The 22,171-nt window shown below is 40.9% G+C and overlaps 2 protein-coding genes across 10 annotated transcripts in view; one reads left to right on the forward strand and one right to left on the reverse strand.

Moving 5' to 3' along the window:
* Positions 1-26: 26 nt before the first annotated feature.
* Positions 27-4,472, reverse strand: srsf2a (serine and arginine rich splicing factor 2a). 4 transcript variants are annotated; one of them, XR_005447109.1, is made up of 4 exons: positions 3,930-4,470; positions 2,730-3,078; positions 1,036-1,129; positions 27-490 (listed from the first exon to the last, which is right to left on the reverse strand). XR_005447109.1 is itself a non-coding variant. In XM_038736540.1 (3 exons), exons 1-2 carry the CDS (start codon positions 4,283-4,285, stop codon positions 2,754-2,756), a joined length of 681 nt encoding a protein of 226 aa, XP_038592468.1. In that variant the 5' UTR covers positions 4,286-4,472; the 3' UTR covers positions 27-1,686; positions 2,730-2,753. The 4 variants fall into 4 exon arrangements, 3 of the variants coding, with proteins under 3 accessions (XP_038592468.1, XP_038592467.1, XP_038592469.1); XM_038736540.1 differs by having other exon boundaries at positions 27-1,686; positions 3,930-4,472; XM_038736539.1 differs by having other exon boundaries at positions 27-1,129.
* Positions 4,473-4,670: 198 nt separating this feature from the next.
* Positions 4,671-22,171, forward strand: part of rnf157 (ring finger protein 157) — a 28,130-nt gene continuing 10,629 nt past the window's right edge. For 5 of the 6 annotated variants that reach the window (XM_038736530.1, XM_038736531.1, XM_038736532.1 and 2 more), the window contains exons 1-17: positions 4,671-5,551; positions 8,349-8,467; positions 11,528-11,616; positions 12,187-12,336; positions 13,021-13,138; positions 13,289-13,355; positions 13,452-13,495; positions 14,782-14,829; positions 14,997-15,068; positions 15,219-15,378; positions 16,533-16,645; positions 16,742-16,974; positions 17,708-17,810; positions 17,971-18,079; positions 21,244-21,458; positions 21,550-21,612; positions 21,728-21,776. In XM_038736530.1, coding sequence (XP_038592458.1) covers positions 5,464-5,551; positions 8,349-8,467; positions 11,528-11,616; positions 12,187-12,336; positions 13,021-13,138; positions 13,289-13,355; positions 13,452-13,495; positions 14,782-14,829; positions 14,997-15,068; positions 15,219-15,378; positions 16,533-16,645; positions 16,742-16,974; positions 17,708-17,810; positions 17,971-18,079; positions 21,244-21,458; positions 21,550-21,612; positions 21,728-21,776 — 1,840 coding nt within the window. In that variant the 5' untranslated portion in view covers positions 4,671-5,463. Of the gene's footprint in view, positions 5,552-5,975; positions 6,150-8,348; positions 8,468-11,527; positions 11,617-12,186; positions 12,337-13,020; positions 13,139-13,288; positions 13,356-13,451; positions 13,496-14,781; positions 14,830-14,996; positions 15,069-15,218; positions 15,379-16,532; positions 16,646-16,741; positions 16,975-17,707; positions 17,811-17,970; positions 18,080-21,243; positions 21,459-21,549; positions 21,613-21,727; positions 21,777-22,171 lie in introns of all 6 variants that reach the window. The other variant, XM_038736533.1, reaches the window with a different exon arrangement.

Genomic DNA, 22,171 nt, shown 5'->3' on the forward strand with positions numbered 1-22,171 from the left:
ACAAAAAAAATAAACACATGAGCAACTTCTTTACGCCAAAAATGTTTATTTGCATTCACCTGAAGCAATTACAAGACAATTGAGAGGTTCACAGAGGAATGCAATACACAAAAAGTATTCATTAAGCAGCCTGGACTGCCCTTTAAACCCTTCGCTAAGTCACACTGGACCCAATTTCAAAAAGCGAGCAAAACCAGTTATCAACAGTGGATAAACCACAGAGGGGGAAAGAGAGAGGAGGGAGAATAAAGATAAAAAGGAAGGAGATAATCTGTACAGCACATGGGAGGGGGAAGGAGAGGTCACAAGACAGGAGAGGATGGTTGATCTGCCACACATGTGAGCTTACAAACCGGCAAACGGCAGCGGAGGGTCGAGCCCCGGAACAGCGCCGGGCACTCAGCACCGCAACACGCCACACCATGTCACCACCGCACTGCACCGCATCTTAACAGCTAACCAGCATTACTCAACTGCTACACAACTGCGCCTAGTGCACAAAAGATACACAAGAAAGAGGGTTAGAGTCATAGGAAAGCAACTTTAACTAGACAGAAAAAAAGATTTGACAGAAAAGAAAATGCTCTGCTGCCGGATTAGCAAGTCACAAATTAAGTGGCACTGCGACACTTTGATGTTTTGCTTTTTATGTCACTGTACAATAAGCCATTTTTCCAATGACAGTGGTTTAACATAGCTGTAAAGGCTTTGAACATCCAACATGAAACCCTTTTCTACATCAACTCTGCAAATAAAACTTTCATATCCATCTAGAAAGAGTATTAAACAAGGGATTTTATTAAAAGAAATTCTGTTAATTCAAAAAAAGAATTTATTAAAGTACAAATTTAATCAAATATGCAAAATATCCAATTTAAATGAGGAAAAAAAAACAAAAAACAAAAACGGAAGCCTTACAAATCCCTTTCAACACGACCAACTTCACAACAATGACCACATCGAAGTTACAGAATTTGTGCAGGTAAATTAAGTCAAATGAAACATTTAAAACATTTTAGACCAAGCTCCAATAACCTTTCAGTCTGCATTCAGTGGTAATAGGGGAGTCCACTTGCTCATTGTGAGACTCTTCCTGATGTCCTCAGCAAAAGGCTCGATCATCTGAGATCTGGAAGGAAAGACAGAACAGAGTTTGACAAGAGTAAAACCAAAAGGCTATTTTAACTCCTGCAGCTGATCTGGATATTTAAATGCAAAAATGGTCTGATCTTCTTTCCCCTGACTAACATTTATAAAACTGCTTTTCTTTGGGGGGCATCCATTGTTCTTTATTACACCTAACATTTTCTAGTCATTTTCACATTTGTTTACACACCTTTCTTGGCCCCCCTCTTCCCAAAAACTAGCTCCAACAAGACTCGGGCATATTTGAAAAACAAACCTCGGGGTGCGTTCCCTTTGTGAGAGGCGGAGGAACCCACAGGCACAGGTGGGAACAGTGCTCAGTGCATCTGCCTGTGATCCCTGTGAACGTACCTCACCACACCACATCATACACCAACTGACAGCCCGAACCACCGACATGACGACCTGCTCCTTAGCAATTGCCATCGCTCTCAGCAACAGGCAGGTCACATGGGCGGGTCACACACTAACTGCTCTCACATTGCCACACCCCCATCTCCTCCTCCTCCTCCTCCTCTCTTTGCAAACAGGACTCCGCAGCTTGGAGGAAAGAATTCCACATTTAGGTGAACGTTTTGAGTGAATCACCCCACGTCCCTCCCATACACACTCACATTAAAGTACAAATGTGATTAATACCCTCATTTTGAAATATGATACAGTAGGTCACATCAACCCAAATCTCCTGTTGCTCGTGTGTGTGCTTTAGATTGGCTGAAAAACATACAACGTAAAGCATACACAGAGATAGGACTGTTAAACACATCAGTCCTGATCTTTTCATTTCTAAAAACATTCAGGATTAGGGCTGGACGATTTGGCCTAAAATTAAAATCATGATTAATTGAACATTTTACCTAGATTATGATTAATGAAAGATTGTTTAGTTTTTTGCCATCCGTTCATTAACAAGGTTTGTCATGTAAATATGCTCAACTATTAAAAGGTGGGATATTTTTGTTGATTCAGAGATGTCAGAAACTGATCATCTAAATGTTAGTTCATAAGGTAATGTTGACCTGCACATAACAGAGACATCCTCTCCTCACTTAAAGGACATCTATGTGACAGGTTCTGCGAGCGAACGTGAGTGTAAGCGAGCAGTAGAAAGTGTCGGTGAAAGCAAGAAAGTTATCAGTCTGGCAGTAAGTGTACGTGTTGTCAGTGTGTCTGTTAATAAAAGTCTGTTGTTTCCCCAGCTGCGGGAAAGTGAAGGCGGATAGTGCTGGATGACATCTCCCTGAGGTTCAGACTGCGGTCTGGACGGGGCAGATTCAGGTGGCTACACACACGGTAGTATGTTTTTAAGGCGAAAGTATATGAACACAGTGGGGGAAATATTAACGTGATCAACTAACAACAGACATGGTAAAATTACACTGTTTAGAGGCTCTGAATTTTGGTTTCAATTACTTTTAAATTAATCGTCCAGCCCTATTCAGGATTCTGCAGACCTTGTTGCTTGTGTGCAAATGACTAACGTAGCATCAGGACTGCAGAGTACTAACCCAAGCGATGACAGACAGTCATCTTAGATATAACATTTGAAGCAAATAACATGATCCACCCTTTCCCCTGAATACCGTCATATTGTGTCCAAGTTTGGGTTAACACTCTGCTCCGTTGTCCTCTGGAGATTTAGGCCTACTCTTGGATTTGGACCTGGACCTGGATTTGGACCCTCTGTTGGAAGGTGGGGTTCGACTCCTTGACTTGGACCTGGAACGTGACCGAGACCTGGAGGGAGACTTTGACTTGCTCCGCCTGGGGGTTCTGGACTTGGACTTGGATTTAGACTTGGACCTTGACCTGGATCTGGAGTAGGAGCGGGACCTGGAGCGGCTATAGTGGTGGCGACTCCTGGATCGGGAACGGCTTCTGCTCCTGGAGCGGCTGCGGCTACGTCTGCGACGACGAGGACTGGCTGAACGGCTGTAGATACAGAGAGAAGCATTTCAGTAAAACAGGGAGAATAAACCACAGTATGAGAGGCTGACATACAGATGGGGGACAAATTCAAAGGAAAACCTACAAAATTGTAGATGCATATCAAGAAGCGGATGCTCCCTGCACCTGTGCCCACTAAGTTACATGATTTGGTGACCATGAAAACAACGTGAAGCTCTCAGATAAACGCCTATGAAGCAACATACAAGACAATGCTCTCCAACAACATCTCTGTAAGACCAAATTTCATCTTCACATCCATTTAGTGATGTCTGTGTGTTATGTCTAGCTATGTTTCTTTATCCTGCTGCACTCCGATCTCTCTTGCAAAATACAGCTTGATCTCACTTTGATTAAATAAAAAAGTTGTACATATAAATGAGGGAATGTCTTGTGGAGGAATGTTGTTAATCTCTCCAACAGAGCTCCACAGACTCCATACTAAGACACTTCATGTTGTTTTTTCCTTTAATTTGTCACCCAACTGTACGTAACAATCCACAATGTCTAATTAAAATGTCTAACATTAAGCTAACGTTACATGATTCAGGTCACGTTGGCATGTTTCTACGGGCCAAACGATTAACGTTAATAGAATATCAAGAACATTTAACAGATGATCGGTGATGTCTAAATTAACTTGCCACTAAACTGATGGTGTTGCTTTAACGTGAGAACTATTAATGTTTAGCTCACATAGCAATATAATGTTACAATAGGAAAACGAGTGGGAAGTTATCCAAACTACTCTCGTTTAGGAACTTAGCATACACCATGTGCTCGTCTCTTTTGCAAGATTAACGAGTTCCTCGGCTATTCCCTGACAACAGGATTACCTCCTGCTTCTGCGTCCGTACCCTCCATATCTGCGTGGCGGAGCCCCTCTCCGGCTGTACATTGAGTCCGGAGGCCGTCCGTAGCGTGCCATCTGCACCCGGAGCTCCCGTCCGTCGAGCAGCGCGCCGTCCATAGCGTCCATGGCGTCCTCGGCGTCTCGCTTGTCGAGGAACCGCACGAAGGCGAACCCGCGGCTCTCCTTGGTGTACCTGTCCCGGGGGATATACACGTCTCCTACGCGGCCATACTTCTCAAAAACTCGACGCAGAGTCTCCGGCGATGTTCGGTAAGTGAGGTTGTCCACTTTCAGGGAGGTCATCCCCTCAACGTCTGGCGGCGGCCTTCCGTAGCTCATGTCTTCGTCTCCAACCAACAGACTAGACCAGTTAAACCGAAAGCCGTTAGTCCCTACCGTTTAGCAAAACAGCTACTGTTAGCTTATAAATGTCCACTTGGTGTATTTAATACAAACTCGAGCAGATTTGTAGATTTGTAAGGCCCTGGACGTCGTTTCTAACGCGCTACTTTCACGTGAAATGGCGGCAATAAAGCTTCCTTCCCCCCTCTCTTTGCGCCCGTGTGGTTGGCCCTCTCTGATTGGCTGCTTGACTGTTCACATTAACCGCACACTGCCCCCTACCGACAGGGAGTCGCTATAAACGCAGTGTTGGACCAATATTCTGTCTTTGTTCCGTTTAGTTTCATTAAAAATATACTAGCTATTTCTCATGAATTAACGGGTGTTTTTCTACCTTATCAACCCCAGAGTTCATTGCTTTGACATGTTTAACAGCTGGCCCTACTTGAAGCTTGTAATATAATAGCTAGACTCTTCTTTAGTGTCGGTTGGCACACCAGCTTCATGGCGACAGCATTCCCCGTTGTTAGGTTAAATTGTTAAGTTTTCACCGGCATGTCCACTCATGTCCGGAGGGGTAACGTTTCTTCTCCAGAGAGCCGTCCTCTCTGCACTGCAGTCAGCGCTACACACACACATTTGGCGTAGGAAGGTCACGTTACAAAGCGGGTCGGCACTAGCTGCCTGAGAGAGGAGGACTGCGCAAAAACCACGGCCCGGATTTGTGCCTGGCTGACGTCATGTGGAGCCACAGACCTCTTTGACAGAAGCCAGCAAGGAGAAGCGCCGGGGACCAACATCCAGGGGGCTGGGAGATGTCGGCGAGCACATCGCTGTTTTGAGCCACACACTCGCCCGCGAGGTGAAGCCAGGCACGGACATTTCGCTTAGCTCGATTGCGGTGCACCGCGAGAGCGCTTATCCGATATTAAAGGGACGCGAGCGGCTGTTTTCTGCCTCAAAACGAGCCGCACTGTTGACCAGGGAGGGATAAGCAGCCAGAAAACAACTACTAATCCCCAGCACGGTCACATTCACGGCGGGGCTCGGACCCGACAGAAATGTACAGGGCAGCACGAACTGGATTAAATGATAGGGAATAAAGGAGACGCCGCGAACAAAGCGAGCCAGAAGTGTTATGCCCGTTAACCCGTGTAGTCTTCATTTGACTGGAAATGGGAGCTTTAACAAGCAGACAGAACATAGGCGTGGAAGAAGTGGACATTCCGTCCAATTCGGTGTACCGCTATCCGCCGAAATCTGGTAAGTCACCGAACAACAGGTCAGGCCGGGGGGCGGGGGTATCAGTTGCAGGCGTCAAAGCTTTCTGCAGATGATTTATTGTGTGCTTCGTGTTGGGGAAATGAAAAGTAGCTTAGATATCATCACCATCAAAACCATCACCATCTTACCTTGTAGCTGACAGGCCTACAGGAGCAGCTACCTGTGGAGAGAGGGGAGGACCAATGCCTGATTTTTCTAAGCGTCCTTTCAACTCAATTCCCCCTTAACAGATTCACAATATTACTTCATGCTCTTTTATAACATTTTATCATGTATTCTGTTTATTATTTATCATGTATTTATTTCTGGCACTGGAGCATTGTCATTGTCCATGGAGGGATACTGACTGACAGCATGAATTGTGAATCCCCCCTGATTATCTACATTTTTCATCTATTTGCAGAGTGTCAGAGACAGTGCTGGGTTGGCTCTTATCTTGGTACTTCTATTAGCAGGGCAGCTGGACTGCTGATGGCATCATAAATGCCTCAGTCTGTAAAATGAAGAAGTCACAATGGATCCCAAGAGGATGAAAATAAAAAGATCACTCTATCAGTATCACCATCAGAAGTTATTGGTGGGTTCACTGTAAAGTTAAACTAAATAAAGTAGGACTGCAACCAATTGTTATTTTAATTGTCCTAGAGCAGAGGTAGATGTCATCAAAGTCTTCAGTTTATAAGGATATAAAACAGTAAAGCAGATCTTCACATTTTAGAAGCTGGAAATACAGAAGGTTTGGCATTTTCAAAATTGTTGATTATTTTATAAAATGATTAATCTACAGCTAATTTAGCATTCATGTAGAGACAAATAATGACAAATCTCTTTCCTGGGCATCAAATGTCATCATTTTTTCTAAATCAGAACTATGGTTGCAACAAACAATCTTTTTCATTATTAATCTTTCAGTAATTTGTTGTATGAATATGTTCAATTTTACATGTTATTGAATAATGAATCGTTTCATCAGTAAAATAAAAAAAATGTTGGCCAATTGCCCAGACCCCGATGTGACATCTTCAAACTGTTGGTTATTCAGTTTTATTATAACAGAAGATTATGAAAACCATTTTTTAAATGCTTTAAAGGTTCATGTTACCAAATTTCAGGTATCATATTGGCACCTGTATCAAAGCATGTCAAAAATTCCAAACCTTTCCCTCTGTTTACACCCTGTTGACCCAACTCTGTCCATTTGGACCTCAAACTGACCCATGTGTTTCCAATCTGTCCTGTTATTGTTCTTCTATGTGACATTTTCTGATTGCAGCGCTGTGTTCAGCTCCCTACCAGGGTTTAGCGGTAATCTAAAAATCACAGTGCGAAGAAATAATGTAATTGCTTTTCAATTCTAGTGTGAGCAAAGACATAAAGTAAATTAGAATCTCTCACAAAATGAGACCTGGAACAGAAACAGGGAATATAACCAGACTTTTATTGTCATGTGTCAGGCTATAGTTTTCGGTTTAGAGTGATATCAAATGAAGAAAGGATGCAAGGGAAGGAACAATGTTGATTTGTGGCTGCCATTAGGTCCCTTCTCACCACACTTTAGCTAAATTAGTGACAGCCTGTATGAATTTATGATATAACAATCCTGGTGGCAGCCTGAAGGGGACAAAGGTGGCCGCGATGGCTGCTGGTGAAACCGATCTCTCAGCCCTAGTTCCTGTGTGTGGGATCTAGTGACTAACCCTTGGCCCAGCTCGTCTCTCCCACCTGCTGTAAATAATAATAAGGTGATGAAGAGTCCGAGAAAGAGAGAGTGTCGTCACTGAGGTTTTTTTTAGTTCATGATATGTCACGTTATTTTTTTTTTTTACAGTTTGAAAGGTCAGAGCATCCAAACCAAAGTGTTACAGAAGACTAAACAGACCAGTAGATACACGACTTGCCTGTCCGGCATGCATTTAAAGACTCAGAACCACCATTACAGTCTTATGATATTAGCAAACCCTGTGATTAAAAGGCACAACGTCTATTTAGTCTTGTCATTGGTCCAGAGTCTGGGTAAACAGGTGGAGCAGCTGCAGGTCCAATAACAACTCAGAATGCCCTCAATAATCCCTTTCAGGGCTTCGTTCATCTTCTTGAAATAAGGAAAGAAAATCCTTTTTCCATTTCTACTCTTACCTTGATGATGGAGATCAGGCAGTTTGATATTAAATGGCTGATGCAGTAACTGGAGGTATCTGTGCATAATGGTGCCAACAAAATAATGGTTGACATATTTCAGGGAGATGTTAATGTTTTATATCAGTGAATTGCCAGATGGGTAGAATTTACAACTGTCTGTTATTGGACCCTAAAGTCTTATTTTCTTATAACAAGTGAAAAAAAGCGTAATCTAAGTAGAACAGTTTTCATTTTTTCAACTTTGCCATTAAAGTAAAGCCTGATAATAAAACTCTTTGGAGCTGAAAACACTGGAAATGAGGGAAGAATTTCAGGTGTTTGGAAGCTAATAAAAATCAGCAAGTTTAAATATTTACCAGAATCAGGTGTCATGTCCTTGATACTATTGTGCAGAGATTTGTCTTATTTTGCATTCATTTCTAACAAATTTGTATTTCTTTAAAGGGAAAAATGTTGAAAACAAAATGTTACTTTTTATATTATATTTTCTATCTATTTTTTTCCTCAAAACAAACATCATTAACTTAGACATGTTTATGCTCACCACTAAGTCCTTTGTCAACAGTTTTTTGTAATCTCAGATGATGTGATTTATTTTGAGTTCCGTGTGTTTAAAAGTGAGTCTTTCTGTGTGCAGGGAGTTACTTCGCCAGCCATTTCATCATGGGGGGAGAGAAGTTTGACTCCACCCATCCGGAGGGTTACCTGTTTGGGGAAAACACAGACCTTAACTTCCTGGGGACCAGACCTGTGGCGGTAGGTATTTTCACACACAGCTGTCTTAAATGTGTGTTGTTCTGGAGCTGTCAGTCACATCACACGATCTTCCAGAGTTTGCCCAGTTGTCAAGGAATTGCATTTTTTGTTAGTAAGTTGTAAGTTGTGGCGAGTGAATGTTTTTCTCAATTGTTGTTTCCAAGGTCAAGAATGAACTTTCAGTCTCAACATTAAACGGAATTGTATGAAGATTAAAATATATATAATGAAGAAAGTTTCTTGGCTTGCATCTAACTAGTATTTTTATTTTCGATTAATCTATCCATCATTTTATAAATTCTTATTGATCTACAAAATATCCCAAAAGATCCAAAGGGCGTCTTCAAAATTGCTCGTTTTATTCGACCAGCAGTCCAAAATCAAATATATTCAATTTACACAGATTTAAAGCAGAGAAAAGCAGGACATCCTCTCATTGAGAAGAAAAAAACAGCATTTTTTTGGGCATTTTTACTTGATAAATCACTTCATTGTCAAAATAATTAATTAATAATTAATCGACCACTCGTTTTATCATCAAAAAGTGCAGCGGTCTCTTTCTCATTAAACTGGAGCTGATACATTTCTGCAGCTGTGACTCCTACAGTGGCAATTAACAGGCTTTCAGGCTGTGACTGATTGAAATTTATTCGTCTCATCCTGACAAATTAACTAAAAGTGAAATGACAGACTGCAGGCTGTGCAATGCGTACCGCGAGGCTGATAAGCGACGGTTCGTCCTTGAGGCTTTGCTCAACCTAATCATGAACCTGAAGGTCAAACTAATGAGCGCTGCGGATCAAAAAGAGCTCAGGTCCGGAGAGGAAAGAGAGGATTCGACACAGACTGAAAGGCTCGGAAGGAGTTAAAGTATTTGACTAAGTGAAGCTGATACGGAGAGACTCCATCACTCTGTGTACTAACCTCAGTCGCACTGCTGTTTCCGTCTAGACTGGGGCTAAAATTAGGAGTGCAGTTTTTCTCCCGATTATGTGGGTGTTTATAATCCTCGTGTGGGCACAGGATTCAGCTGGTGATGGTGTGTTTTTTTTCTTCTTGTATGTGTGACTGAAGCTTTAATCAGCATTATATAATGTTTGGTGGTTTCTTAACAGATGGTGCCGTGGAATCATAAAACCAACCGCAGTTGTTGTGTTCTCGGTCCTCTGCCACCGCTCTACAAATATGATAATGGTTGGGCTATATTTAGGGGTTTTCAGAAACTCCTGCCCAAAGCACACAGATAGACAAAATAGATTTTTAGCTAGCGTTGCTCTATGGATGGCAATGTCTGTTGGTCCATCCACCACTTTGATCCAGACTGAAATATCTAAAACTATTGGATGGATTGCCATGAAATCCTGTACAAATAGTCCCCAGAAGATGAATCCTACTGACTTAGGTGATCCCCTGACTTTACCTATTGCACCACGATGAGGTTGACATTTTTGGGTTTTTGAAAAATGTCTTAACAAATATTAGAAGGGTTACCATGAAACTTGGTTCAGGCATTCATGTTCCCCACAGGATAAATTGTAATAGCTTTTCACATCTGGGGACCTGAGGTCTGTGAGCCAATTGGAAGACAGTAGGTTCCTCAGGCATGATGTGCATTTCTTCCTTTTCTGCCAAAAAAGTATAAAAGCCTGAAGGCCTACGTTTACGGTTAACTGTACTTAACTTCTGTGTAAAAAAGAACAAAAGTGACATAAAACATCCAAGAAAGCCACACAAAAGAATGAAAGATAGTATTAGTGGGCAGATATAACTTTATCTTAAGTCTTTTATAAAGATATAACTAACTATTACTAATATTAGCAAGGTGTGGAAGAATAGATCAAACTTAACGATAACATTAAACGTTATTCACTAAGATTAGCTTGTTATCAGGTGATTTTGTGTGTGTCTTTAACACCTAAAACACTACAACAAAGAATATTTAGAAATATTTTTACCTGAAAAATTTACATTAACGCAGCTGTCTTGAGTGGAGAAACTGACTAAACAAAAGGGGAAAACGACAGCTAAAGGAAGTGACTTATTTTCGGATGTTACCATGCTAACATGTTAAATGAAGACATAATGTTAGCATGCTCAAAATACAGCCGTACTGAAGTACAGCTGCTGCAGCTTTCTTGGTGTCTGTCTGTACAAATGTATCATTGTTGAAAATGGAAAACTATGGGTCTGATGTTTAATGATTTTTATTACATTATAAGACCTTCAGTGTTGCCTGTGAGTTTCCCTATGAATGGTTCTTTTCAGCATCTGTTACTCGGTGTGTTTGTTTGTGTAGTTTACAAGCATGACTCCTGCAGAGCCCAGATGTGTAATAGCACTGAATATGGTGCCATTCACAGCCACGACACACACACACACACACAGGGGTTGTTGTGTGTAGGTATCAGACCACATCCTGCATGTTTTTCTTCCAGTGATCCTCAAACCACCTCGACTCTCCCTTTACACTCAGTCAGCAACGTCTGGCTTCAATCCCAAAACAAAAGAGTGCTGAGAAGTTAAAAGGTTATTTGTCAGATTTTAATGTTGTTTTTTTTGCTAATGGTGGGGTTGGTCACAAGAGAAAATAGTGAAAAGGCCAATCACAGAATGTATTTCACATCCCTATCTGTTACTTGATGGTATCAAAATTCACCCGATGTGGTGAACTTCACCCATCTGGTCCTTTTTACCCAGTCTGAAATAAAGACCGGCACTGTTTGACCCTGGACTGTTTTACACCCCTGCGGTCCCTGTGTGTGCAGAAATGTGCCGAACGCTGTCTGAAGTGTCAGCCTCGTCCCTGGAAAGACACAATCTGAGCAGATTTCTTTTTGCTCTGGCTCAGCACTTGTCAGGACGGATCTTGCTGGTGCTGACCAACCAAAACACTTTTTTGTGTTAAGGTTAAACCAGGAGCAGTAGCGGTCAATGTGTAACCCTGAATTCTCTGTGGTAAAGAGAGGAATGCCGGGCAGTCGAGGGAAGATGAATGCTACTTCTCTTCTGTCTAATAACATGTATTTTACATCTATAATTTTGTTTTCTTTTTGTTTTCAGTTCCCGTACGCAGCCCCTCCACCTCAGGAACCAGTAAAGACATTACGAAGCCTTATAAACATCCGTAAGGACACGCTGCGGCTCGTACGGTACGCACCACCATCCACCTACACATATACGCAACCCCTCATTATACCACTATTGTCCAATTTTATGTCCACTGAGCTATTTTTAGGAAACAAGCCACAACAGCTAATTTAAGGGATAGTGTAAAATCATGCATGTTATTTCTTGTAATTCAAACCTTTATTGTCTTCAGGCATACTCATGAATAAAACATAATTAAAAAGTATACCAAACCTATAACACTATAACATCCAATTATGAAATTAAAAGTGCAAAATGTCCCTCGTGTCTGAAAACAGGACAATCACTCAAAACACAAATAACACACAAAACAATGCTATATGCTATATCACATAGAAATATCAAAGTGATTAAAATATCTCAAGATCTCATGCTAATTATTGACTTTAGATAAGATCTAAATATTATATAATACATAACTCAACCCATTGCAGATCAATTCTGTATGATTATTAACAATTAAAGCACTCTATATCACTTTTTTTTTAATGCAAACTCTCCATGACTCAAACAGTTCTTAATGGAGTTTGGATCATGCTCACATTTATGTTTTACCTTTCTGCCATCCGTAGGTGCAGTGAGGACCTGAAGCTGCCAGGTGACGAGGCAGCGGGGAAGAACAGGGCCTGTTACAACATAGAGTTCACCTTTGACGCCGACACACAGGTGGCCATAACCATCTACTACCAGGCCATAGAGGAGTTTCACAATGGAGTGCCAGTGTAAGTGGAAACCTGTTTTCTGTCAGTTACATTCATTCAGACACAGCAGGCTAAAGACTCTACAGCAATCCCTGGCCTCAGGTTACCTTACATAAAAATGATCCAAATGAGTTACGCAGTAAGGTATATACATATTTTAAATTTGGGGAGAAGAGAGCATGATTCCTGATCGGGAATTGGTATTGGCAGATAGCCAAAGTTGAGGTTTATCAGAATCAGTATTGGTAGAGAAAAAGTCCAGTCCAGTAAATATAAAAAAGGGGCATCTGCTACCTTCGGTCATCATTTGAAAAATAGAAATAGACATACAGGCTTGGATGGAAGAGAAAAAATGTTTCCATATATATCTCACATAAAGAGCTGCCTGGGATTCCACTCTGTTCAGACAGGATGCTGGATGCAAGCAGACGTTGCCTTCCTGCACTTCACATAGAATAAAACATCTTTAAAGCAACAGTAGTAACTTCTAATTTTAAACAGAAATAGCTGGTGATGGTTTAAATAAATTAAAATGCACACATATGTACTTTTAATCAACAAATAAATCATTCCTACTTCAAACTGCAGCAGGTATAAGAGATCACTTTCTTGATACTGATAAACTGACTGATCTATTGATCAGCCCTATCATGTGCTTTGTGTAGTTGTATGCATTGATTGGCTGTATCTGTGTGTTTCCTGCAGTTATCTGCCCCAGGACAGCTCTCTGCAGTCTGAGACAGTACACTTCAAGAGGGGAGTCTGCCAGCAGTTCTGTCTGCCCTCACACACCGTCAACCTCAGCGAGTGGGCTGACGAGGAGGTAGGCAGCTTGTGTGTGTAGGTGTGTCTGTAACACTGAAAAACCTGTGTGAGGCTGCGCTGTGGTGTGAAACTAATTTATACATATTGCACATATATATATATATATATCAACTTTGTTTCTCTCCTCACCTCCTTGTTTTCTCCTCAGCTGCTGTTTGATATGGACAAAGAAATTTTCCCCATGGTGGTGCAGGCTGTTGTAGACGAGGGGGAAGGTGAGCTACTGTGCGTTCATCACACTGTTGGTCTGATGGGAAAGTAGAGCTGCAGGATTTTAAGCAAAGACGTGTCCACTGTCTTTATCTTCGCAGAACATATGGGCCACTCTCACATACTGCTGGCCACGTTTGAAAAGGTAAGAAAGAGTCAGAGCAGGAGAGAACTTGTTGAAGGCACGATATGTTTGCAGGAATTTGCTGTTATGCAGATATTGGCAGCGCGCTCCTATCGAGCTGAAACAATTAATTTATCGACAAAAACATTTTCAGTAAACTATTCTGACACTTGATTAATGATTTATGTCACTGTTATAGTTTAACATCTTTGGGTTTTGGATAATTGATAACAATGTAAAAACCTGTACTGCTCTGTGGTGATGTTAACACTCCTTATCTTGTAAACGGGGCCTTGATTACTGTATGCTCTCTTGGGTTTGAAACATAAAATTTTGTAATCATCAGAACAACTATGACATGTATTGATTGAATATCTCTATATTGATGATGTTTTGTAGATGACCAAAATCCCAACATATCCCAGAATATGTTATCTCATATCATAATATTACACTAATAAAGTATATTGCTGTACTTAACATAATAGTCGACATGGAAAAGGTTAATATTAACGTATTTTGTCGCTCATATTGTGCTTTATCTTACATCTATTTGGGGGATAATCATGCTTTAAGTTTTGCAGTTACAGTTTCCATCATTCCTTGAGGGATGTTAACAGTAAAGTAAAATGTTGCCATGGATTCAGTAAGTTTTTTAACCTGTATTTCTTTACATTTTGGCCAATTGGCATCAGTAACAGTATGCCGAATTAGCTATTAGCGGTTACTGTTTACAGTTTACCCCAGGATGTCCAGACAATTATTTGTAGATTACTTTGATAGTGTAGAAAACTTTAAAAAAAGTGGTGATTCTCAGGCAAGTTCTTCAGCAGCATCTGTTTTCTGAGTGGATATATAGATGTTTATTTGTAATGAGACATCAGATGATATCCTTGTAAAGTCAAGTTGAAACACATGTATGTTCAGATTTGTTATTTTGATCTCAGTCAAATCAAGCGAGCACCAAGATTGTTAAAGTGCCTTAATTGCCTCCACGAATGGTGTGTCACAGCCTTTACCGCTGACTGTAGTTGCCGACTGTGGTAGTGAACTGGCTAAATCAGCGGGACACACTACAATAACTTCCTCTTGTTTTCAGAACACCGGCTTGCCTCGGTTCTCTGCCTTTGTTCTCGGTTAACCTGATACCAGAGAGAATGATTAATAATCAAAAAAATATTGTCAAGGACAACATCTCTACGTCTGGGTGATCATTAGCAACAACTCTAATCCCTCTTTTCTTTAAGGATGCTGCAATTTGTAATAAATTAGACAAGGTAATATACAACTGTTGCTTTCTTTGGCAGCACATGGACGGGAGTTACTGTGTGAAGCCTCTGAAGCAAAAACAAGTGGTGAATACAACTGCTTTTCTTCTCTCCTTTCCTTCCTCCTTTTTTTGTGTAATATTTTTTATGCTTTTGAAAGACAAAGATACACCAAAGCTAAATTTCCCTCTTGAACATTACATCTGGCCCATGAGACCTGCAGCCTTTATCCCTGACTATGTTCCTTTTCCCAGGTGGATGGAGTCAGTTATCTACTGCAGGAGATCTATGGGATAGAGAACAAATACAACAGCCAAGAATCAAAGGTAAATCTCAGGCAACACAAGAGGTTTTCCACAAGAGGTTTTCCTGTCTGCTCTTCTTTGAGTGCATCAGAAGTGACATGGAAGTGTAGTGAAATAAATCGGTGACTGATTTTTAAAGTGACTGAAGATTTAAATGTGTTTTATCTCCAGGTTGCTGACGATGAGATCAGTGACAACAGTGCCGAGTGTGTGGTGTGTTTGTCGGATGTGCGAGACACACTCATCCTGCCGTGCAGACACCTGTGTCTCTGCAACGCCTGCGCAGACACTCTGCGCTACCAGGCCAACTGCTGCCCCATCTGCAGACTGCGTGAGTTCCCATCAACAATGAAGAATTTATTTTTCCAGAATGAGACACAAAATGGTTTCCACTGCTGACAAAAGATTGTTGAAAATTTATGAAGACACCTCCCAACACTGTTAATGCTTCTTTTTTTGTATTTCTATGTATTACAATAGAAAAAGTAGAATATTTCAGCTCTTCATCAGGTACAGAGGAATCAAATAACAATCTGGTGTTTTGAAAGAAAGCAATGTTTAATGTGCAGTTGATTAACAAGGTTGCCAAGCGGAAATCACAGTTTTTTTAGACTCAGCAACTGGAGAAGAAAGATATGTTTTTTGCCAGTGCAATGGAACAAAATGATAATGTTAAATATCGAATTTTGTCTCATGCACTATGTATTTGAAGGCGTTCCTGTACAGAGGCACTAAATATGGGAAATGTAAAAATAGCCACAGCAACTGATTCATCTGCGCTGACTGACCGCTGCAGCAGAGGAAACTGCGACTTAAATTCAACATTGTAACATTTGACGGTGTAAAATCTGCAGCATTGTTTTATCGTACACACAGATGGAGAGAGACAGACAGAAAGAGTGTTTCTTGCAGTTGGCTCATGCTGATTCTTTTCTGTAACAGTCAAGGTTTTACCAAACATCTCCCACACTTCTTTTTCACGACAAGTTCAATTACAGATTTTCTTTTGTTGAGCTTACCTTGAGCTTTTATACCATTAAATTTCAGATCTGTACAATGAATCTTATTTAACAGCACTTTAGGCTCATTTATATCTGTAGTTGTATTAAATTCCCCCACTTAGCTTACAAATAGAAGTGACCCATGTTTATTGTAATTAGCGAAATGTGAGTGTTTAGATCGAAGTCAAAAATAAGTGATGACACTCTCTTACAGATCCCCTGTTTTTTAAAGGTGTCAAATCATCACCTTTTGGTAGAATTCACTTTTGTTAGCTCTTCAGTTTCACCTTGGCCTTTTTTATAATGATTTTGGCCTTGAAATATATCCGTGTGCTGTGGTGTGAAACTAATTTATAAAAGTATATATACTTAACATTTATATTTATATTTGTTCTTAAGTATAAGTGCAAAGTAGTTGTCAGTGCAATTATTATTAGATATTTATATATCTAAATCTCTTTTATTTCCATCCTTTTTCTCCAAGCATTCAGAGCTCTTCTGCAGATCCGAGCCATGAGGAAGAAGCTCAGTCCTCTGTCACCTACAAGCTTTAATCCCGTCATCACTTCACAGACCTCTGACTCAGAGGAACACTCGGTGAGACAAAAAAATAAATAAATATATATATATAAAATAATGATCATTACCAGTCCCAGTAAACTCACATCCCCAGTGTCTTCTTCTGGTTTGCAGGCGTCAGAGCACATCCCGCCGGGCTACGAGGTGGTGTCTCTCCTGGAGGCGCTGAACGGCCCCCTCAACACCTCCTCAGTGGCCCCTCCTCCTCTCCACTCGGGTCCCAGCCACGTCACAGGAACACTGCCCCCGTACAGCAATGAGCCTCACCCGGCACCGGCCCGCTCCCTCTCCCCGCTAGACCACTCCAACTCCAGTCAGGGACTCAAACTCAAGAAGAGTGGTTCGAAGTGAGTCTACTTTAATTAGTATTAGTGACAGTTTTTCTGCTTGGAATAGCAGATGGCTTGGGGACATAAAGTCATAGGAATGTATTTGCTGTTGTCATCCCTTTTCAGGGAATTATTTCCGAGTCACAGTTCAATATAGTTTACAGTCCAAAAAGAGAAAATTTAATGTAATTTCTGTTGACTTATGTTTTTTATATCCAGTTTGTACAATTTTCAAACCGCTGTTCTTTCATCACTGAGACGCTACTCTCTACTGTTCTTGGAGAAAATGTGCAAATATGGCAGCTTTGGATAGATTTTACTACTAACAGTATGAGGAGTTAAAATGACAACATCTTTTGAAATTTGTAGAAAAATTGGTTGGAGCTTGGCTTCAACATTTGATAGGTTAGATTTGGGTACGGAAGGTTGGGACATGTCCCTATAAACATGTATATTTCTATAAGCTATAGCGTTATCTGATTTTGACCATTAAAATTATAATATAAATAAACACTAGTTAATTCATTGGTTTATTTAAAAAAAAGACATTGAAAATAATGTGCCCTAATTACAACATACTCAAATATACAGTCTTCTTACTCATCATAACTGTCCTACTGACATTATATGGGTTTATTTTTATTTTTTTTCTTCTTCTCAGTGTTGTTTTATTGTGTTTTACTGGTTCAGCTACATCAAACCCACTCCTGTTATTTTTGTCTGAAGCTACTCTATTATCCTGTTTATTTAGGTCCCTTTCCCAGAACTCCTCTGTACTTCCAGAGGAGGAGGATGAGAAGTCCTGCAGTGAATCGGAGGCCTGTCGCCACAAACTCGCTGTGGACCAGCAGGAGGTGTGTATGTGTGTGTGTGGAACAGAGACAAAGAGAAAATACATTTTTGTTTATCTCGTGTCAGGTATCTCCAGAGGCTGTGGGTATGTACACGTTTGTGTTTGGAGGATCGTGTGGTGTTTTGAACTCCTGTCTTATCGCTACTATTGTTGTTTTACAGAGCGGAGTCACTCCCGACAGTGAGAACCTGACTCTGTCCTCGTCTGGAGCCATCGACCAGTCATCTTGCACCGGGACCCCGCTCTCCTCCACCATCACCTCCCCTGAAGGTACACACACAGACATTTGTCTTTCTACACGTGCTTTCCCTAGCCCCTAACTCTTCGAACAAAATAACTGTAAAAACAAATTCTAACCTTCAAACAGTCCTTTGAAGTAGCAGGGCTGGCCAAAATGTCTCCACAGTAGAAGAATGTCCTAACTGAGATGGTTTAGAACTGAAATTGGTCCTCATAAAGATAGCAATGTAAGCCCACGCACCAAACCACAAATGACAAACACAAACATTCGGCATAGTGCTGAAAACTGCAACAATGGATGTTCTTCAGCAAGTGAATGCATTTATATTTCCTAAAGACAAAATACATATTGTTTATTTCTTCACTCATGATTTTCAGAAGATCTCAGGAAACTCATGATGTCGCACAATTGTTTGTTGATTATTGAAGCCCAGCCTGGGAGACTGGCAACAAAGGATACTTCCTGTCTGGGGATATTTGTCCTTCCTAAACCTACAGAGAATCACTTAAGTGTCCAATTAAGGGTATTGTTCACCCCCTATACTAGTGTCAATATTCTATTGAATTTGGTTCAGAACAAGACACAGCTCTTACCTAAGTCACACTGTGTGTCGTTCAAGTTACATGCAATACTTTCTACATAGAGCCAGTCAGTCAGTCCGTAATGAAACAAAATACAGATAATCTCTCTCATGTTGCTGCTGCAGCAGCAACATGAGAGAGATAACTAAATTCTTCTTGTTCTGCCTTCCAACATCACTGTAATACATGTATCACTCAGTCTTCATAACTTTTGAACAAAGAATATACACAAATAATATATGAATGAGGTGATTTAAAGTTGTTCAGGAGATTCTTCTCAAATCAGATAATTCTATATAAATTACGTTTCCTCACTCAATGCGACTGGGGCAGAAGAGGTTAAGAAACCACCTAATACAACCAGGGGTTAAACTGGGCCGGAGCCCACCGAAGCTCAGCTCTGTCTCCTTCAGTATCACAGGACTGCCTACTCTGGCTTGAAACTGTCTGACTGTCAGACATTATTAAACTTGCAGGAGAATTCTCTTCCTAATGAGAGATTTACTAAAAGAGAAGCAGAGCCAAGCAGCACTCGTGCTCGAGATGGTCATTAATTAAGACTTTAACTGCAAAATAAGATTTAAAATCTATGACTGATGCAGCTCCTGAGAGAATTTACTTGAACAGCGTGAAGAAGCCAGCAATGCTACATGTCTGAAATCAGTTTATAGACTATGCAGCTGTTCTTGTACTTCCTCTTTTTTGTGTGAAATACAATTTCCCTAGGTGGGGTTAATACTGTTTATCTTACATTAAATTGTGAATGCATCTCACGTGCTGTTTGTTTCTCCTTGTTACAGTCTCTTTATTAAATGATGTGAATGTAAGATGTAAATGTAAGACTAAGCAGAGCTCAAGGTACCGCATGGAAAATCTTAACATAAATAAATCATAAGCTTACACCACCTCATCGTTTTACATAGGTGTCACTAGATCAGATTTTATGGGAAATGTGCTGGAAAACAGGAAGTGAGACTGTGATTTCAGCTGGAATGAAAGGCTCAGTGAATTAATAACTTCAAACATTCAGCAAAACTAATCCTTGTGTAACCAGGCTTCCAGCTTGTGTTGCTGACAGAGGTCTGAATTGAGTCAAAAAAACTGGGATACTCAGACAAGCTTTAGAAATATCCAGGTAGCTATGAGATTGGAAATTACTGCATCTCTTTCTTTAAGAGTTTAAGAAGTAGATGAGAAGATGATTACCACTCATTAGCGATTAGCTTAGCTTAGCATAAAGAATGGAAGCAGGGGGAAGCTAGCCTAGCTATTTTTAAAGTTTAAACATGCGCCTACCAGCACCTTGAAACTCGCCAATTAATACAATGTTGTTTTCTTTTAAGTCGCTGGATCTCTTTTAAAGGAGCTAAAAGGTTCCTTCAGCCTATTGTTGTGTGCGTTTCCACCTTGGTCTAAAGACCTGCAAAGATTAGGCAAATTAACCAGCTGACGGACAGCCTACGCTGTACAAAGCGATGGACTGGCATCATTATTTGTAACCACTATCCATGAGCAAAATGTATAAATGAACAACAGATCTAATTGGAATATAATGAAAATCTATAGGCTTTGCTTGACCATTAAAAAAAGCTTTTTTGTGTGGGAGTATAATGAAGAGACCCACGATAAAGTTTGTTGCAAATTTAATAACAAACTAGATAGAGCCATCAAGTTCATAAAATAAATCCAGCACAGAGAAAGCAGCACAAAAATAAAATCGCGACAGTTTGGAAGGTTATTAAAACTAAAAACTAAATAAACTAAACGGAACAGGATTTTTAACAAGCTTTATTACCTGCTGTAATCAGCTGATCCGCTTGTTTTGAAGAGAAGACCGACTTCAGCTCTGTGTAGAAACTTCCTGATTGCATCAGCTATTCATTGTAAACACACCTCTGCACGCTGGCTGCAATTTCCGAGCAATACATTTAATGCCAACGTACGATCTCAGGCAGACATCGGCAAGAAGCTATCTGATTTGTGATTTATTGGTTTGCAAACAATGGTGGAAAGAGAGGAGCAGTCGTAGAAAAACACGCGACATACTCTATTTAAAGCCAGTAACCTCTACTCGTCCATTCAGAAATTCACTGCAAGGCAAGCCCCACCCCCTCAAAGTACCGGTACTTTCGGAAAGTACTATCCCCCCAAGCAGGGACTATTTGGGGGGGTAAAATAAAGACCCTAGAACTAAATTTAGACCCTGGTCCCTTCGGTGGAAACGTAGTGAATTCCTCCAAAGGTTCCTAGTTCCGGGGTATAGTTCCTTTGGTTGAAACACGGCTTTAGAAGCACTGATTGGCTTATTTATGCACTAGACAGAGTCAGGCCAGCTATTTACCCCTGCTAGTATTCATCCTAAGCTATACTAATCAACTCCACACTTAAGCTTCATACTGTTGTGATGTAGCAGTGTTTTCATATAGTTCTCTGAAAGAAAGTGAATAGACGTATTTCCCAAAATGTTGAACTATACCTTTAATATGATAACGAAACATTGCTGTTGCTAATTCTGTAAGAGTAGGAATCAAAATAAATGGTCTCACCTGGTAACCAAAAAGATAATCCGACCCCCAGCTCGACTGTGATGTGTGTCTCCGTCTGTCTGCCAGACCCAGTGAGCTGCAGCCTGGTCCAGTCAGTGATGTCCATGGCTTCGTCCCACTCGCAGCACTCCCACATCAGCACTGACACCATGTCCTCCATGTCAGGGTCCTACCTGGCCGGGGCCGAAGGCGAGGCCGGGGGGGACGATGGGGGAGACGTGGAGGGCGAGGAGAACCAGGACGCCCCCATGGAGAGCCGAGGACCATCGCAGCAGGAAGGGGTGAGGAATCCAGAGTGGAGGAGAAATTGGCTGCAAGACCCTGGCATTTATTATAAACATGTTGCACCTTTGCATCTTTTCTTTCATTCAGGAGTTTTCCCAGGAGCCAAAGGAACAAAACTACTCCGTGGCTGTAGAGGAGCAGGACTCAGAGGTGACTGTAATACACTGATATTTGCTGAGCAGAGTGTCATTAATGCTAATTTTATGTATTCATCTAACTTTAAAATTTTACAATACTGCCCCCTTCCTCTCCCCGTTTTCTTCAGGGAAACGATGTCACTGAAGAGGACTGCTCCTCCCCGTCCAATGGGAAAGGTAACTATTGTGACCATCCCTCACCATTCACCCTCACTTCCCCTTGCATTTGTTGCTTTCAGGCCATGTGAAAAAGATATACACCTTTTCATACAACTATATATTATAGAGTGAGCTGTCTATATTGTTGCTGTCAGTAAATCTTTTTGAATCATGGCTAAGTAATAAAAGCCCTTTCAAAATAAAGGGAATAAATGTTAGATATTGTCCTCTAGATGGGGCAGTCTCTTTCAAAATGCACATACTGTTGGCTGAAACCACCACAACATGCAGTATCTGATCTGGAGTGAATGGCTTATGGCTGTTATACAGTATGTGTGCACTAGAACCTTGGTCTACTTGGCAGTGAAGGCCGAGCTCTTAGGAATTAATTAAAATACTGAAATGACAAAAGT

This window comes from Micropterus salmoides, unplaced genomic scaffold (genome assembly GCF_014851395.1).
Source record: "Micropterus salmoides isolate LMB-PRFRI ecotype aquatic unplaced genomic scaffold, ASM1485139v1 Ms_hic_scaffold_21, whole genome shotgun sequence".
NCBI lineage: Eukaryota > Metazoa > Chordata > Actinopteri > Centrarchiformes > Centrarchidae > Micropterus > Micropterus salmoides.